Below are 18,758 nucleotides of genomic sequence, written 5' to 3'. Positions count from 1 at the left end.
TACGCTGAGGATCTGGCCCAGTATTCCTAGGAGGCTACGCCACTGATTTATACAATGGCCCCTATAATATTTTCTGTGTTGCTGTTATGCTGGAAGGCGCTCATGGCTGCCAGCAGGGGGCAGTCTTGGACCTAAAGACGATCACAGACCTCCTTAAAGCCAACGTGGGCCCACCACGCTCCGTCAGGAAGAGCGATCCAGCCCCTGTATGTGCTACCAACAACGGGGGCTTTGCCCCTACTGCCCAGGGCGCTTGGCCACGTGGCAGGTGCAACGAGAGCTTTCCCGGGTTGTGAACGCAGGGCGGGGCTAGGATGTTGGGTTCGCAGCCTGTGCACGTCGGAGGCAGAAAAAAGTCAGCAGGAGGTGCTGCAAGCGTGACCCTGGGAAGCAGAGGGGCACGCGCATGGGGATTTCTGAGCCAGGAAGCTGCCTGCTGTTTGTTTCCGCCCGCGTTCAGGGAACAGGCCTCTGTGTCGGTTCTTTGTGAATAAACGGGGACGGCGCCCAAGAACGGCCTGCTCTCGTGGCCCTGATTTCTCATCCTGACAGAAACAATCCTGCAAGGCTGGGCGACTCCGGCTAACCGCCCAGGCCCAGCGCTAGGCTCTGCCCTCTTCTGTACACACCCTGACACTTTCATCGCTGCACCTGGAGCAGAAGGTTTCATACTGAGCTGTCCAGTTCTCCCCCCTCCCCGGGCGGTACGGTGAAGAGAGAAGCCGGCAGCGTGTATAAATATTCCTTTCACCACTGAGGGGTCCCATTAGGGGGCAGCTGCAGGGTATTTCCAAGAGAGCAGGAATCTCCCGCAGGGTCCTGTTGTCTGTCCCGGGGTTTCCCTCGGGGAACTTTTCCCCTCCTTTGGCAATTCCCGGCAGGTACCTCCCAGGGCTCAGTCACGGCCGGCCCAGGGATCCGACTAGGCATTTGCAGCTCTGCAGCTCTGTTCCTCAGCCGGCTCCCGTTCGCTCACAGCAAGACAACTGGAAAGAAGCTGCCACATAATGCCTGGGCCACAGGGCAGCGAGTGGGTCTAAGGATGCCACTCTAGCGCTGAAGTCCAACTCCCCACCCCCACTCAGGCCTCGCCTGCTGGGCCTGCCCGACTGGGGGCCTCATTCTGCTCTCCCGCTGGTGTAAATTAGAAGTAACTGCACTGAAATGGTGTCAGAGGGAGCAGAATCAGGCCTTTGGTAAGGTGAAATGGAGCCTGGGCAGAGAGTCCGGTGCTTAGACCTTTGCACCAGTCCCTCCGCACGGGGCGAATTTCGCACTCAGAGCCCTGGGGCTGGGCATACCGTATATCCTGCCATATACAGGCCCTAAACCCCAGGCCAGCAGGAGATTTGGGAATACCGTATTTCCCCCTCTATCCGAGCACCGATCCCCAGCCCTCCTCCCGACGCTGCCCATGGAGTGATGCGCTATTCGCCAGCAGAGGTTGGATTCTCAGGCTCTGGACAGGTGCCGGCTGGAGGCGTGTGACGGAACCGTATAGATCCCAGCCCCGGCCGCCGCGCCCCGTCTTCCCCACGCAGGGACTCACTATGAGCTCGCAGCGGTAGCTCTCCTGGTCAATGTTGGCGAAAGAGGCGAGGGTGTTGAGGAACTTCATGATGCACTCCTCCTCCCGCAGCAGGGCGTACTGCTGGAACGTCTGCTGGATCATCTTCCGGAACTGCTTGGGCTGAGGAGGGAACGGCGCCAGCGCCGGAGAGTCAGCGACAGGCCCCGCTGCCTGGGCGTAAAGACCCAACAGCCGGAAGCAGCCCGGTCCGGGAGGCATCTGCGTAGCCAAACGCTTCCCCCTCCACATGCACAGTGACCCCTTTCCCGCAGCTATTCCAGTGCTGGGATCCCCACACACACAGCTCTGCCAGCGCCCCTCAACCCTGACCTACAACCCCCCCGCACCCTGCTATTCTAACCCCATACACAGCTCTGCCAACCGCCCTCAATCCCGGCTTCCAAAAACCCCTGATAATTCCTGTGAGCGGCTCCCCCAGCTCCGCTCCTTGACCAAGAGCACCTGACAATCCCGTGGGGAGCGCCGGAGAGCTCTGCCGAGGAGCTCCTAGATTTAGGTGAGTCCCTGCTGTTCCGCTCCCAGCCTGCCCCTTCCCCAGGACAGTTTCCCAGCATTGTCCCTCCTTGACGAAGGGTGAATTTCCCAGCCCACGTCCTAGGTGACGCTCAAGTCTACTTATGCTCGTAGGGTTGGCTTAGACCCTAGGCCTAGAGTGGAACCTAAGTCTCGTCCCTCTGCACCGGGGCTGGATTTCACCCTAACGGCTTAACCCAGCTGCACTGAGCTGTTCTCAGTCCTAGCCTCCTGCACTGGCCACAAGGGTCCTTTGCCCATAACACCCCCAGGCCGGGCTCTGCAGCACCTTACCTTCAAATTCTCCTGCATCTGCTTGGGGAAGAACAGGTCCAGCCCTACTTCCTTTCTGAAAGGGAGAGAGAGCAAGAGACGCGCACACAGGTTAACGATCCCACAGGGACTCTGCAAAACCTACTCCTTTCATCCGCATTTCAGTGGCGCTCAGGCCATCTTTAAAATATCCTGCCTGGCGCATGGAAGGGTGCCAGGGGATGTGTGACACGCAGCCTGAGTCCCCCGGGTCGATGGCTTGGATGGGTCTCTGATCGGGGACGACTGGAGCTCAGCGCCACCTGATGGGCGACTGGTGGCCCCAAAGCGGTGCTCCCAGTCCGGTTCCTGGTTGAGGACCGTCCGCATCGCAGCGGCCAGCCTCAGCAGAGATGCCAAGGGCCACAGAGACAGACCACCTCTCCGTGAGCCCTGCCCTCGGGACAGGGACTCTGGTACCACCCCACTTTGATCCCTATCTATTGTTGTGATCAGTAATGTTGCCTCATGCACCTGACGTGGTAGGGGATGATATGAGGAGGTTCATCTCATGGCATTTCAGGCTTCCTGCGCTTATGATGATCCCAGCTTCCACCACTCTGGGTTTTATTCCCTGCAGTCGGGCCATGATGCTTCGAGGGGCGCGTGCGCACGCACGCGCGTTTCTGCAACATCTCCAGGGCAGCCCACTCTAGGATCCTGGCCAGGATTTTGGAATAACCGTCAAAGAGCCCCAACTTTAGAAAGTCCATTCCAGGCTTTACACTGAGCCCAGGGGATTCTGCAGGGATGGGATCTGGGGATGAGGCTGTGTGTGGACACAATCAGCCATGCTGGTGGTTAGGTACTTAACTGGTGAGTCTCCCTCTGTGCTGGGATCTAGGGATCTGCCTAATTCCCTGGGCCATAATGTATAGGAGATTTTCTTGCCTTGATGAAGAGATCACATGGGATTGGACACCCTGTTATCTGTGAGGACTGGGGAACTCCAAGGAGGGGGGGCGGGGTGGGAAGCCAAGAAGAAATAGAACCTGGCCACTTACTCCAGGAACTCAAAGTTGGATTTCTTATCTAGGGCATTGTGCGGCATGTCCTTGTAGAACCTCCTGCAAGAAGAGGGAGACATCAGGCGTCAACATACCGACCTCACACGTGCGCATCCTACACCGGGCGGGAGCAGAGGGGGAGCATGCAAGCAGGCTCCAAATGCCAGGGGGGCAGAATAGCCATCAGCTCATCTGGTGGCTCATTCGAACATTCAGTATGCAAAATGAGAGGTAGAAAATGATAGAAGAGTGGCAGACACCCAGTTAGCCTCACACTGAGACCAGAGTCAGGAAAGGGACCATTAAACAGATGGGCCCAGGTAAGAACCGCAGATGCAAAGGTAATAAGTTAGCTAAGTGTGCCACCACCCCCTTTAATGGCTCATTCTCAGAGAGGATACCAGCCTACCACTGCTACTAGCTAATGGAGTTAATCCTTTAGCTCATGTGGCAGAGGCCTGTAGCTTAGAGCAGAAAGTCCAGGGTTCTGTATCTGCTGCTTACCTGTGGTAGCCATGGTGTTACACAACTTCGGAGCACTTTATACTCCCAACCCAGGTCTGGATCTAAATTTGCAAATAGCCCCTGGGCTAAATTCTGTTGTGAATCAGACATGTGATGTTCCCACTGAAACTGAGCACAATGTGGTCCCCCCTCTGCGTAACAGGCAGGACCCACACAATCGCAAGCTTTTGGGGTGTCTGGCTCTGGATTGAGACTTTGCCTCTTGAGCCCAGCTGGACTATGAAGAGCGACAGTCAGAAAAGCAGGTGGCTCTGGGATTCTTCCCCCCATCCGTGACTTTCAGATCAAACATGCTCAGGTCCAGACTTTTGCTAACCACCCGCCTTGGCAGTTCCAGGCCAGCGGGGGTCCTCCTGCCTCTTATGAGCAACAAACTCACTGCAAAACTCTGATGGATTTCAAGAGGCCTGGGCTTTACCTTGCAGCCTGGCTGACGATGCACAAGGGGTACAGAAGCCGGGATAGCTCAGTGGTTTGAGCATTGGCCTGCTAAACCCAGGGTTGTGAGTTTGATCCTTAAGGGCGCCATTTAGGGAACTGGGGTAAAAATCTGTCTGGGGGCTGGTCCTGCTTTGAGCAGGGGGTGGGACTAGATACCTCCTGAGGTCCCTTCCAACCCTGACAGTCTATCACAGCAGCGCGGCCTGCTCTGTTGCTGACTTGAGCAGAAAATCCCCGGGCCAAATCCTCAGCTGGTGTAAATCAGTAAAGTCCCCACTGACTTGCAGCAGGAGTGTTTCCTCACCCTAGCAAGGAATGGCTGCTGCCCTTCCTGACTCACGCCGGCATGTTAAGCAGGCACTGCCCATGTGCCTGCGTCTCACCGGGGCTGATGGTGACCGTGTTCAAGCCTGCCAGGTGGCATACCTAGGTGCCATTGCCACCCGCCTTGGCACTGCTCTCTGCCAACTACAGACGACCGTGGGCACGGAGAGCAGAGGAGCCTCTGGTTATTTTTAGGGCCCAGCTCACGTCTTGCTGCTCGAGTCCATCTGGCCCGCCGGAGTGATTCAGCTGGAACGCGCCCACCTCCCACCATGTTCTTCTAGCTGTAGGGCAAGAGAGCACCATTCCCCAGCGCCCCTGGGAGCCGTGGGGCACTAAAGCCCACAGCTCAGCTGCGCCGGTTTCTTCATCCTCATCTTTCTCTCTTCTCCCTCCTCCTGACACCCCCCTTCGTGCAGTGCAATGGCACTGGAATCTGACTTGAGCTTCCCGACCCACCACCACGTCCCAGGCGGAGGGGACTCGGTCTAAAAGAGCTGCCCTCCCATCCCTAACAAAAACTGGAACTTCTCCCCGGTTCCGTTGCTGGGGGCTTGCTCCAGGCCACCCCTGCTTTGCTCCAGGTGAGCTTCTGTCTTGGGGCAAAGGGACCCACAGTAGGAAAATGCTCTGCACTAGATGAGCCCTATTGTCCAAGGAGCTCCAAGCTCTTTACAAAGCATGATCCCATTTTGCAGAGGGGGAAACTGAGGCACAGAGAGGGGAAATGGCTGGAAACAGTGAGCCGGGACAGGATTCCCCGGCTCCTTGCCCTGTGCTGTTTTAGCCACTAGCCGGCGCTTTCTCCCAAACCTCTCTGGATCCAGCTACGCTGGAGAGGTTTGTGGCTGGGATGCATGTTTAAGAAGGATCCTTTCCCCTGGCCCCCCGGGGACGATCCCCTAGTGCTCAACGCCTGTTGTGCAAGGTACGTACCTGAGCTCCAGGCAGCCCAGCTGCAGGGCCATGCCCTCGCTCACCTTGCTGGCGTAGTGCTGCATGTAGTCGGTCCGGAGCTGCAAGGCCAGAGAGAGAGATCAGGAGGCCAGTTCGGTGTCCAGCATTCCCTCCCCCCCACACACACAATCCCTCCTTGCCTCTCCCCTTTCCTGCGGCCACGGGGCTGCAGGCCCGAGTGCGAATGCCGCTGGGGCACGTGCAGGGCAAAGAGACTTATTTCAGGAACTGGAGCTATTAGGTCTCCAGGCAAAAGGATTGCCTCTGGGGAGTCCCAGCTGCGAAGGCCTGGAGGGGGCATTACGATCAGTTAGTCCAGCGGTTCTCAAACCCTGGGTCAGCGCCCCATTTTAATGGGGTTGCCAGGGCCAGCCTTAGACTTGCTGGGACCTGGCGCTCAAACTGAAGCCCAAGTGCCACGCTCCCTGGGGCCTTGGGCTCCAGCCCCCCCCTCCTCCCACCCAGTTCGGGCTCTGGACCCTCTCCCCGATCTAGGGCAGCAGGGCTTGGGCTCTGGCCCCCCGCCCAGGGCATCAGGGCATGGGCTCTCCCCCCACTCCCGGGGTCATGTCTGTTGTCCGAACGGGGTCCCGGCACAGTGACGTTTGAGAAGCACTGGTCTGGCCTCCCACAGAACACAGGGCATAGAGCCTTGCCCAGCGATTCCTGCCTGTCGCCCGTAGCTTTTGGACGAGTTACGGTGGAGCTTTAAGAGACAGACATCTGGTCTTGACTTAAAAACCACCCGGGATGGAGACACCACCCTGTCCCTAGTAAGTGCTTCCAATTTAATTACCCTCCCTGATCAAACACGTGCTTTAGTTCTAGTCTGAATTTCTCTAGCTTCAGCATCTACCCCCTTGATCTCACTCTGCACTGAGATGAGAGAGGGCCGGCCCCTGAAGCTCACTTCTTCAGACGCGTCCCCGTTCTAACCACCGCTGCTGCTGGTCAACCCCACCCACACGGAGACTGCTGGCCAGGTCTTGGCAAGCGCTGGGCACCCCCAGTTCCCAGCGACGTCTCTGGAATTTCGTAGGTGCTCAGAACATTTTTCAATCGGGCCCCAGTGTGGTGAGAGCGAGAGGGGGAGAGAGATCCCCGGGAGAGGTGTGAATCCTGGGGGATCACAGGTGGGTGCGGACGGGAGGCCAAATTCAACACTGGTGCAAGAGGGCACAATGCCACAGGAGTCAGCGGAGTCGGGCCCACTTATGCCCCGGAGAGCGTATTGCAAATACTCTGACCTGCTGGTAGAAGTACAGTAAGGTGGTCCTGTCCTCTATGAAGCGCTCCATGTAGTCCTCAGGGAGGTAGCGGATTTGGAGGTCGTACCTTCAAGCAAACAACAAGCCATCTCTTTGGAGTGTCCGCTCTTCCGAGGAAGGGTCTTTCTTTCTGCAAAGCACCCAGTCCCTACTGCTATCTGCCGACACCGCTCGCCCCTGCTGTCCCACTCCGCAATGTGCACTGGGGAGATTCAGCGGAGCCCCCCGGATCCAGGTGCGACGGGTCCGTGCAGACCCTACAGCCCCCGACTGCCCTCCCGCCATGGCGACCTCCCATTAGGCGGGGGCAGGGTGTGCCGGAGGGCGATATCTGCTCCGATCTCCGTACCTCCACTCGGCCTCCAGGTGCAGGCACTCGTACTTGTCCTGCACCTCGCCCACCGTCAGGTCCGGGTGCAGCCAGTGGATCTCGTCGGACTTCACATGCTTGAGACGCAGGCCGTAGCACTCGGCCAGCTGGACGTCGGGCCCGATCCTGCCGCTCAGCAGGATGGAGTGGATGACCTCCTGCAACCGGGGGCGGGGAGGGAGATCGAGTGAGAACACAGACGCCCCTTCCCCCGTGGCATCACCCCTTCAGCCAGCACAAGCAGTAACTTGGCACGGACATCCTGGGGTGCTGGGTTCCCCAGTGCGTCTCCCGTATTAGATTCTCACACTCTCTGGTGCAGGAGCTGCCTGTAGGTAGTTTGTGTCTTGTGCTGGGCCGGGGCCGGAGGTGCTAGAACTAGAGCTGCTGGGGGAGCTGCTGCACCCCCTGGCTTGAAGCGGTTTCCATCATATGCAAGGTTTACAGTTTGGTTAAATGGCTCTGGGCACCCCCACGATACACACTGTCCCAGCACCCCAGGGCATGCGATAAGCACCAAGAAAACGCATCAGTGTCATTTGAACTATTCCCACTAGAGGGTGCTGTGACACAGCTTTCGGACTGGCTCCGATCCCAGGGCCACCAGACACACTGGCTCCTGGGCCCACAGCCCGCTGTTCATTTCAGGGGGTTTACAACGCAGTGCTGTGATACCAGCCTGTACTTTGAACTAAATACAATAGGCCTGATGCGGAGCTGGTGTCAGGTGGTGGTGCCCCCGAAGATCTAGCCCAGCACCTGAAAATCTGGCCCGGTGACGGGAGGTTAAGGAATTAATTTCTTTCAAATGTTGCTGTTTTTCCTGTTAAAACTTAGAGACACCCCCCCTCCACCCCAAAACTGAAATCAGAACGTGAATGTTTGCAGTGTGAGCCAGCAAGGCTTTTTAGTGAAACAATGTTCTTTGAGTGCAACAGTGTATTGAAAGAAAGAAAGAAAGAAAGAAAGAAAGAAAGAAAGAAAGAAAGAAAGAAAGAAAGAAAAGAGCCGTACACAAGGTTTTTAGTGGTTGAGTTGTTTGCACAGTTGGCGTCAGGCCATGCGAGCTTGTTTAGGTACAGCCCGGCTATACACTCTGCTCTTCAGGGTTACACTGCAGACATCTTTTGTTACCAGTTTATCACTGGGACCTTGGAAAATCAGCAGAACTCGGTTTGCAGATAAATAAAGGACATTTTCCATTTTTTTTCTTTTCCTTGCTTGGCTGACGGTACAACCGGGCCAGATCCCCACTGGTGTCAGTAGCACCCAGTTGACTTCAGTGGCGCTCTTGCCAATTGACACCAACTGACTATCTATGTGAATGCCACCTGCCTGGCCCTGCCCCTTTCATCACATCAGCAGCCTGGCTGCTCTGACCTTCCCCTGGAAAGCTGTTACCGGCTCTGCACTTCTGGCCTCCTTGGACTCCTCCTTCCAGCTGCCCAGTGTGAGGCTTGATACGAACAGGCACACACGCAGCAGGAAGAACTAGGCCAAGAAATGCTTCTGCTGTCACTAATTTTAGCAGCTTCCTGGCCACGCAGGGTTGCCTACCTCTGCCATAACCGTGAGGGACTCAGCTGAGATATACAACACAAGCCTTAACCACTCCCGGTCATTAAAGATTCCCATACACACTTCTGCAAGAAGAGGAGTATTAACCCTAGTGCTTTGGCCAAATGCAAGCTCAAGTAATTACATCCTGCCTAACTAATCCCCACCCGCTTTGGTACGGTAACATTCTTCACCTTCCACTCTTTCGTCACTGTGTCCTGTTAGCTGCCACGTTCTGCCCCAGAGGTGGCTGCACATCAGTGCTGGGTGAAGCAATCCCCAGAGGCTGTATGTAGTTTGTAAATCCGTTTGGTGATCATCATAAGAATGGCCATACTGGGTCAGATCAAAGGTCCATCTAGCCCAGTATCCTGTCTTCCGACAGTGGCCAATGCCAGGTGCCCCAAAGGGAATGAACAGAACAGGGAATCATCAAGTGATCCATCCCGTCACCCATTCCCAAATTCTGGCAAACAGAGGCTAGGAACACCATCCCTGCCCATCCTGGCTAATAGCCATTGATGGACCTATCATCAGGAGATGGAAGGCAGGTTCTGAGCCAGATTCATCCCTTGACTCAAGTCAGTGGCTCTACACCTGAGGTGAATTCATCTCTATACGCGGAAGGTGGGGGTTAGACTTATTGCCGTTGTTATCCCAACGTATTGGTCCCAGACACCTTTTGAATGTTAACCCTAATTCACAGTTTCCTGTCTTTGTAGCGTCCATTTATTTCCAAAACTACAACGGGCTTTGCTAGCTTTGGGGCCACCGACTGGTCCTTTCAACCTTCATCTCACCTCGGCAGCCCTGTCTCCACGTAACGCCTTCCCGGGCTGTCGGCGAGTGTAGAGCTCGTGACAGTGAAGAGAAAATACAGAACTACCCTGTGCCAGGAACAAGAGCACAGCCATTCTCCACGGACCTCTTTACGAGCTGCCTCTTTAAAGCACAGTGGGCCGCTAAGAACTAACAGTCGCACCTGGAGGCCCCAGCTGAGATCAGGGAGCCCTTGTGCAAGGTGCGGTACAGACAACATATTAAGAGACCATTCATTTCCCATACAGCTTTCAATCCAAATAGGATGGGAGAAGGGAACTATTCTCCTACTTGTACGGATGAGGCACTGAGGCTGAGGGAGACGACGGGATGGACATGCAGTAAGTCGTCCGTAGCTCCAGGAATCACACCGACAGCTCCTGAGTCTCCGTACAGTGCCCCAACAGCTGTCCTTCCTCTCCAAGTGATGAGCCAACAAAGTCACCCTGTGACTCTCTAACCACTCTCCTACTAAGCCCAGAACCAAGAGACAAGAAGCTCCATGTCCCTTTGCCAACCTGCGAGCTAGCCAGTCCCTCCCATAGCAGGCCCTTGTCTACCACTAGAAATGCACAGGTTGCAGATCTCCCCTGGCTTGTAGATGCTCAGCGCAGGGGAAAGGTTTTGGAGGGGAACCCCTGGGCAAATAGTCTTCAGGAGACGACAAGTGACCTGGCACATCTGCTACGGGAGAATCACCAGTCCCCGCTTCGGTGTTAAGCCTGAATTTCCATGGATGAATCAAGCTGAGGAGAGGAGAAGAAGCAGGCCGCGGTGTTGCCCCTAAGTGGGGAAGAGCTCGTCCGGATAATACATGACTTGAGTAAGGCTTTTGATACTGTCTCACATGACCTCATAACCAAACTAGGAAACAGGCTAGACAAATCTACTACACAGTGGGTGCACAGCTGGCTGGAAAGCGGTACTCAGACAGGAGTTAGCAATGGCTCACAATCGAACTGGAAGGGCCTATCAAGTGGGGTCCCCCAGAGATCTACCCCAGGTCTGAGTCTTCATATCTTCATCAGTGGCATAGGGAGTACACTCCAAAAGTTTGCGGACGATACCAAGCTGGGAGGGGTTGCAAGCGCTTTGGAGGACAGGATCAGAATTCAAAATGATCTGGACAATCTGGAGAAATGGTCTGAAGTATATAGGATGAAATTCAATATGGACAAATGCAAAGTACTCCACTTAGGAAGGAACAATCAGTTGCACACATACAAAATGGGAAACATAAGAACGGCCCTACTGGGTCAGACCAAAGGTCCATCTAGCCCAGTATCCTGTCTTCGGACAGTGGCCAGTGCCAGGTGCCCCAGAGAGAATGAACAGAACAGGTAATCATCAAGTGATCCATCCCCTGTCGCTCATTCCCAGCTTCTGGCAAATAGAGGCTAGGGACACCATTCCTGCCCATCCTGGCTAATAGCCATTGATGGACCCATCCTCCATGAACTTATCTAGTTCTTTTTTGAACCCTGTTATGGTCTTGGCCTTCACAACATCCTCCGGCAAGGAGTTCCACAGGTTGACTGTGAACTGTGTGAAGAAATACTTCCTTTTGTTTGTTTTAAACCTGCTGCCTATTAATTTCATTTGGTGACCCCTAGATCTTGTGTTATGAGAAGTAGTAAACAACACTTCCTTATCTACTTTCTCTACACCTGTCATGATTTAATAGACCTCAATCATATCTCCCCTTAGCCGTCTCTTTTCCAAGCTGAAAAGTCCCAGTATTATTAATCTCTCCTCATATGGAAGCTGTTCCATACCCCTAATCATTTTTGTTGCCCTTTTCTGAACCTTCTCCAATTCCAATATATCTTTTTTGAGATGGGGTGACCACATCTGCACACAGTATTCAAGATATTGGCGTACCATGGATTTATATAGAGCAGGGGTAGGCAACCTATGGCAAGCGTGCCAAAGGTGGCACGCGAGCTGATTTTCAGTGGCACTCACACTGCCCAGGTCCTGGCCACCCGTCCGGGGGGGGGGAGTGGGGGCTCTGCATTTTAATTTACTTTTAAACTTCTTAAACATTTTAAAAACCATATTTACTTTACATACATCAATAGTTTAGTTATATATTATAGACTTATAGAGAGAGACCTTCTAAAAACGTTAAATTGTATTACTGGCACGCGAAACCTTAAATTAGAGTGAATAAATGAAGACTCGGCACACCACTTCTGAAAGGTTGCTGACCCCTGATATAGAGGCAACATGATATTTTCTGTCCTATTATCTATCCCTTTCCTAATGATTCCCAACATTCTGTTCGCTTTTTTGACTGCCGCTGCACATTGAGTGGATGTTTTCAGAGACCTATCCACAATGACTCCAAGATCTCTTTCTTGAGTGGTAACAGCTAATTTGGACCCCATCATTTTATATGTATAGTTGGAATTATGCTTTCCAATGTGCATCACTTTGCATTTATCAACATTAAATTTCATCTGCCATTTTGTTGCCCTGTCCCCCAGTTTTGAGAGATCCTTTTGTAGCTCTTCACAGCCTGCCTGGGTCTTAACTATCTTTAGTATCATCTGCAAATTTTGCCACCTCTCTGTTTACCCCTTTTTCCAGATCATTTATGAATATGTTGATGAGGACTGGTCCCAGTACAGACCCCTGGGGGACACCACTATTTACCTCTCTCCATTTGGAAACTGACCGTTTATACCTACCCTTTGCGTCTTTTAAGCAGTTCCCAATCCATGAGAGGACCTTCCCTCTTATCCCATGGCAGCTTACTTTGCTTAAGAGCCTTTTGTGAGGGACCTTGTCAACGGCTTTCTGACAATCTAAACGACTGCCTAGGTAGGAGTACTACGGAAAGGGATCTGGGGGTCATAGTGGATCACAAGCTAAATATGAGTCAACATAATTCTGGGATGTATTAGCAGGAGTCTTGTAAACAAGACATGAGCAATAATTCTTCCGCTCTACTCCACGCTGATTAGGCCTCAGCTGAAGCATTGTGTCCAGTTCTGCGCGCCACGTTTCAGGAAAGATGTGGACAAACTGGAGAAAGTCCAGAGAAGAGCCACAAAAATGATGAAAGGTCTAGAAAACAGGGCCTACCAGGAAACATTGAAAAAACTGGGTTTGTTTAGTCTGGAGAAGAGAAGACTGAGAGGGGACATGATAGTCTTAAAGTACATAAAAAGTTGTTATAAAGAGGAGAGAGGAAAATCATTCTCCTTATCCACTGTGGACAGGACAGGAAGCAATGGGCTTAAATTGCAGCAAGGACATTGGGAAAAACTTCCTCACTGTCAGGGTGGTTAAACACTGGAATAAATTGCCTAGGGAGGTTGTGGAATCTCTGTCATTGGGAGTTTTTAAGAACAGTTCAGACAAACACCTGTCAGGGATGGTCTAGACCAGTGTTTCTCAACCTTTTTGTGCTGGCTACCCTCCATGGACTTAAAAAGAAATTGCAACCCCCTACCTTAAGCTTGGGCTTGGACTTCAGTCCCTGGTGGCTCAGGGCCAACACTGGTTGCCAACACTCCAGGATTGGAGAGGGGAGAGATAGCTCAGTGGTTTGAGCATTGGCCTCTTAAACCCAGCGTTGTGAGTTCAATCCCTGAAGGGGGCATTTAGGGATCTAGGGCAAAAAATCTGTCAGGGACAGTACTTGGTCCTGCTGTAAGAAGTAATGGCTATTAGCCAGGATGGGTAAGGAATGGTGTCCCTAGCCTCTGTTTGTCAGAGGGTGGAGATAGATGGCAGGAGAGAGATCACTCAATCATTACCTGTTAGGTTCATTCCCTCCTGGGCACCTGGCATTGGCTACTGTCAGTAGATGGGATACTGGGCTGACCCAGTACAGCCATTCTGATGAGTCTCCAGGAATTAAAGATTAATCTTTAATTAGATTATGTGGTGTGATGAAGCCTCCAGGAAGCTCCCCGCCGCCCGGGGCTGAAGTATGTAACTTAGCTTCATGGGGCCCCTGGACAGCTGCCCTGCTTGTCACCCCCTAACACTGGCCCTGCCCTGGTGACCCCACTAAACCTGTCCCATGACCCTTCCCGAAGGGAGGAGAGGTCACAACCCATAGGTTGAGAAACACTGGTCTAGATAAGACGGAGTCCTGTCTCAGAGTGGGGGACTGGACTAGATGACCTATCGAGATCCCTTCCAGTCCTACTATAAAACCTCGCTCTTATATACCACGTTTCATCCAGAGTGCTCTCCGAGGAGGTCAGTGTTATCGAACGTGAGGTAAAGCGATTTGCCTAAGCAGCCTGGGGGCAAAGCTGGGACGAGAACCCAGGTGTCCTAAGGTCCAGGCCAGCAGACTATCCACTAAACCACACAGTTCCCTGAGTGCCCCACACCTTGTGTGTCCGTCCTCTTGATTCCATGGCAGCACTCGTCTGCTGCTCTCGGGTGGGGTGATAGATCAGGGGAATGTCAACGGGCTACAAAGGCTGTCAGCGCTGGGTCACTGCTCTGGAGCCCATCCTGCCCAGGGAGGCCCCCAAAGCCCTGTGGCCTGCGTGAGATGGGCAGGCAGCTTTAACGCAGATCCCACCAGACAGAGCACACGGGACAGCTGGCCTGACTCCCCAGCCCCCGGCTCCGTTCCCGGACAAGGAGCCTGACGCGGAAGGGTAAGCCCAGACGCCACGCTCGCTGAGTGAAACGGGGTCACCCCGCTTCTGGGGGGTTTCCTGCTGTCATGGCCACAACAGCCACCCAGAGCCTGGTGCGTTACCAGAGGGATCATGCAGTGCGTTGCAATGGGACCAGTTGCACTGAATTCCCAATGCAATTGCATCCAATTGGGAATTCAGCGGCAGTGCCTCCTGGGCGCACATTCCACAAGCCCTGGTTCCGCTCCCGGAAGCAGTGCATCCTGGGAGGTTTCGCAAGGCCTCTGGCATGCTCTGGGAGGATCCACGCATTCACACTGGCATTAAACCAGTTCAGACCGAACCTCTTCTGCCTTATCAGCTTATGTAAGGCCGTCTGGTTTAACCGGTTCTTAGAGCATGCTTGAGATGGCTAAAAAGTTGTGCTGCAAGCAGAGAGAGGGTCTAAGTGGCCGAGAAAGTCGAACAACGGCGGCAAACGCAGCGAACCCCTCAGTAACACTGCCGTGCTCACAAGGCTGGTTCCCCGGCTTTCCATCACGCTCCCAGCCCCCTGGGAAAGCTGCCTGACTGGTAGGAACATAGAGTCAAAGCCCCTTACAGTCAGTCTGTCCTCCTTAAAGGGGGGATGCAGCCAACGAGCTAGAGGACGGAGGTGAGTTAAAGGACACAGGTGAAATCCCGGGCCACTGACGTCAATGGCAAACTCCATGGAATGCAACGGGCCAGGATCCCACCCCAGCAATTCTCCTCATGCGATCTGCCGGCCTTCTCCCCGTTACCAGGGGGACCTCATCTTCCCTCTCCTTAAGCTACTGAAACCAGGAATCCTGGCTTGTTTTGTAACTTCCCCACCCTCTTCCTCTAGCACCAGCCCAGCACCCTTGTTTCCCAGCACCCCCTGCGACATGTCACTAGCCCCCGTGTTACAGTGCGGGGGAACCCATGGACTGGGAGTTTATGGCAGAGACGAGAGCAGAACTCACGTCTCTCCATTCCCAGGCCAGCGCCTTCAATACAAGTGCAACCTCCCTCTATCCCTTCGGCCTCTCTCTGTGCGTGAGAGCCTTCTCCTATGCAGCTCTGGCCACCAGATGCAGCCTCTCTGTATCTCCAGGCCTTTCCCTGTCTTTTCGAAGCTCAGGCCAAACCCTTTCTTCTCCCCTTGGCTCAGGTCTCTCGGATCGGCTTCGGCTCTGGCTCAAGGAAGCACAACTGAAATTGGGGCTAGAAGGCCTGGCAAACTCCTCCAGGCCGTTTTGTGCCCTACTTGAAAGGAAGACACCCCACAAAACATGGCCTGATCCTGAGACACGCTGAGCCCTTCCTGCTCCCGCTGCAGCCGGCAGGGAGCAGAGGGAGCTCTGCACCCAGCAGGATCCGACCCTCGGGCTGTTCCACCTTGCATCACAAAGAAGAAACCACAAATCTGGACAGAAAGCGTCGGTAGTTTCATCACTGTGGAGGGACAGCAAAAAGGAAATCCGGGGCGCAGACAGAGCGAGCTCTGAAGCCATCACTCTGCCCTAAGATTTTTATTCTTCTCAGAGGTGATAAAATAGTAACAATCCACCCCCCACACACAGATCCTTGAATAGTTTTGCAAATAATTCGCTTTGTTGGGATTCGTGGGGTCACAGGATCCAGCATTCACTAGTGTTCCGACAACAGCCGCCTGGGGAACGGGGGGGAAATGCCTGCAAACCCCTAAGGAGCCATACATTTTAACCCGCATGACAATTTGTCCCCAGTGGTCTTCTCTAGGCAACGCTGTCCCCGTTATAAAGCTTGCACTGTCCAATCAGGGAGCGTAAACAATACCAGCTGACCTGGATGACCAATCACACAACACAAATGGCAAACAGTGTGTAGTCCTGGGGTGAATTTCAACCCTGTGCAAAGGGGGCCAGCACAAGGGCCTAGGCACCGCTCAAAGGGGCCTTCGCTGGTGTCTTGGCCTTGAACGGCCCCGTGTGCTGGGTAGGGTTGCCAACTTTCTACTCGCACAAAACCGAACACCCTTGCCCTGCCCTCTGCCCCGCCCCTAATCCAAGACCCCCACCCATGCCCCGCCCCTTCTCTGAGGCCCCGCCCCCACTCACTCCATCGCCCACCCCCATCACTTGCTCTCCCCACCCTCACTTACTTGCTCATTTTCACTGGACTGGCTCAGGGGGCTGGGGTGCAGGAGGGGGTGAGGGCTCTGGCTGGGGCTGCAGGCTCCGGGATGGGGCCAGAAGTGTGGAGGGGGCTCTGGGCTGAGGCAGTGGGTTGGGATGTGAGAGGGGGTGGGGCTCTGGCTGGGGGCTCTGGTGTAGGGCCGGGGATGAGGGGTTTGAGGTATAGGAGGGGGTTCCGGGCTGTGGCTGAGGGGTTCAGAGTCCAGGAGGGGGATCAGGGCTGGGGCAGGAGGTTGGGGCCCAGGAGGGGGTCAGAGGTGCAGGCTCCGAACGGCACTTATCTCAAGCAGCTTCCGGAAGCAGCAGCATGTCCCCTCCCCAGCCAATGGGAGCTGCGGGGGTGGCGCTTGGGTCAGGGGCAGCGTAGAGAGCCCCTGGCTGCTCCTACGCATAGGAGCCAGAGGGGGGACATGCTGGCTGCTTCCCGGGAGCCGCGCGGCAAGGAGGCTAGCAGGGAGCCTGCCGGCCCCGCTTAGCGGAGCCGCCAACCAGACAGTCAACGGCCACCAGGATTCCTTTTCAATCAGGTGATCCTGTCGAAAACCGGACACCTGGTCACCCTAGTGCTGGGGGAAGTTTCACCCGCCGGGTGCTGGGCTCTGACTCAGATTTGAGCGCTGCCCAAGCCCCCCCCTTGGTGTCCACCCACAAATCAGCAAGCTCAGGACCCAAATCCTCAGATTCTGCTACTAGGGGAGGTTCAGAGTCCGAGTCCCGCTGCGACTCGGGTCCAAGCCCAAGCCTTGTCATTTTGCAGTGTGGACGCAACTCAAGCTGCACAGCCGAGTCAGAAGGTCAGTGTAGCATAGTGTGGACGCATTAGCCTGGCTGTGAGACTGGGGCAGGAGTGCCAGAACCTCGGTAGAAGTGGGGGGGGGCATGAGGCCCCGCACCTCTCCAGGGCCCTGACCCCTACTTCACCTCTTCCCCCCGAATCCCTGGCCCCCAGCCAGACCAGAAGCCAGAGCCAGGCCATTGTAAGAGCCTCCCAGGGAGCCGGGGCCGCTGTGGGGATCCCCGGATCCTCCACCTGCCCTGAGCAGGAGGCCAGGATACCCAAAAGCGGCCCCGGCCTATGTCCCTGTCCCCCAGGGCACGCTGACCAGTTCAGATGGAGGGTTCAGGGCTCCCCACAGAGGCCTGGGCTCCCAGGGTAGCTCTTACCATGGTCTAGGCGGGGCCTTGGGGAGGAGAGGAGGGGCAGTGGTCAGGCTACAGAGAGGGGCTACAGAGAGGGGCAAGAACTCGTGGTGAGAGGGGGGCCTAAGGCCCACTCAGTCCCCCAGTTAGAGCCCCACCCCCTCTCGCCCCCTGCCCCCCAAAGCTCAGCCCCCTGCCCCCCGGTTCCAGCACACCTGGAACGGGGTCCAGCAATTGTAAGCCCAGGCAGTGTGGACGCTCAAGCGTGGCCCGGGAAACACCCAATCCACCAGCCCAGGTTTACAATGTGGTACAACCATACCCTCAGCGAACGGTTCACCGGCAACCCCCAGCCTCGAAAGGCCTCGTCCGAGCTGCCTGATGGATCCTGGTGAAGAAGGAAAATCCAGCGGCCTAGTTCCCCTCCCACGCCAGCTTGGGAGCACTGGAGCCACTGCTGAACGTCAGGGGCGTGGGCAGAGAACCCGGTCCCGGATCAGCTCACGAGCCACTGACAGAGCAGTCAACAGTGTGACAGCTCAGACTCCCTGTCCCCCAGCAGCTGGGACATCTGCGGAGATTTTCCTGTTTCTCTCCGTCCCCCCGGTGTTTTCATTTGAAGGCACCTCTGCCCCAGTCCCCCCGGGCTCACTGAGGCGGCAGATCCTCCGTTTTCCAGGGAAAGCGCAGCAGGCGCTGCGTTTCTGTTCCCAAGTACGTCCTGTGCTACACGCCAGCCCCTTCCAACGACACTCTGTTCCCTTGATTCAACACATCCTGCTGCTTTCTGGCTTGCTACATTTCTCCTCCCGGGTCTGCTTGTGGGAGGATGAAGCTGGCAACATTTTTCACTGCGCCAGCAGCCCTTTCTTAAACGCCTCCTGTATCCTCTCCCGGTGCAGGACGTCAGAGCCCACAGCTCAGTGCGTAGGCTGCTGGCCCGAGCAGTGGCCTGGGAATCAGGTCTTCTGGGGCCTATCCCAAGAGCAGGAAGGCAGCAGGACTGGGGGTTAGAGCGACAGGCTGAAGATCAGGACACCTAAGGTGTAACCACAGCTTATTGCCTTGTCATTAAGACACAGGACCGTGCACCAGGACTCCCAGCGTCCACAGTCAGCTGTGTTAATCTCTCGCGGGCAAG

General features: G+C 55.1%; 1 protein-coding gene across 5 annotated transcripts in view; it reads right to left on the bottom strand.

Annotated features, from left to right (window-relative positions):
• The window catches only part of PTK2B (protein tyrosine kinase 2 beta), a 112,072-nt gene that overhangs the window by 28,123 nt on the left and 65,191 nt on the right, over positions 1–18,758 (bottom strand). For all 5 annotated transcript variants that reach the window (XM_034766797.1, XM_034766800.1, XM_034766802.1 and 2 more), the window contains exons 3-8: positions 7,288–7,466; positions 6,918–7,005; positions 5,650–5,729; positions 3,421–3,483; positions 2,399–2,453; positions 1,550–1,690 (exon numbers count right to left, since the gene is read on the bottom strand). In XM_034766797.1, the coding sequence (XP_034622688.1) occupies positions 1,550–1,690; positions 2,399–2,453; positions 3,421–3,483; positions 5,650–5,729; positions 6,918–7,005; positions 7,288–7,466 (606 nt within the window). The remainder of the gene's footprint in view (positions 1–1,549; positions 1,691–2,398; positions 2,454–3,420; positions 3,484–5,649; positions 5,730–6,917; positions 7,006–7,287; positions 7,467–18,758) is intronic.

Source organism: Trachemys scripta, chromosome 3 (assembly GCF_013100865.1).
Source record: "Trachemys scripta elegans isolate TJP31775 chromosome 3, CAS_Tse_1.0, whole genome shotgun sequence".
Classification (NCBI taxonomy): Eukaryota; Metazoa; Chordata; order Testudines; family Emydidae; genus Trachemys; species Trachemys scripta.
This window is presented reverse-complemented; position numbering and strand designations above follow the sequence as displayed.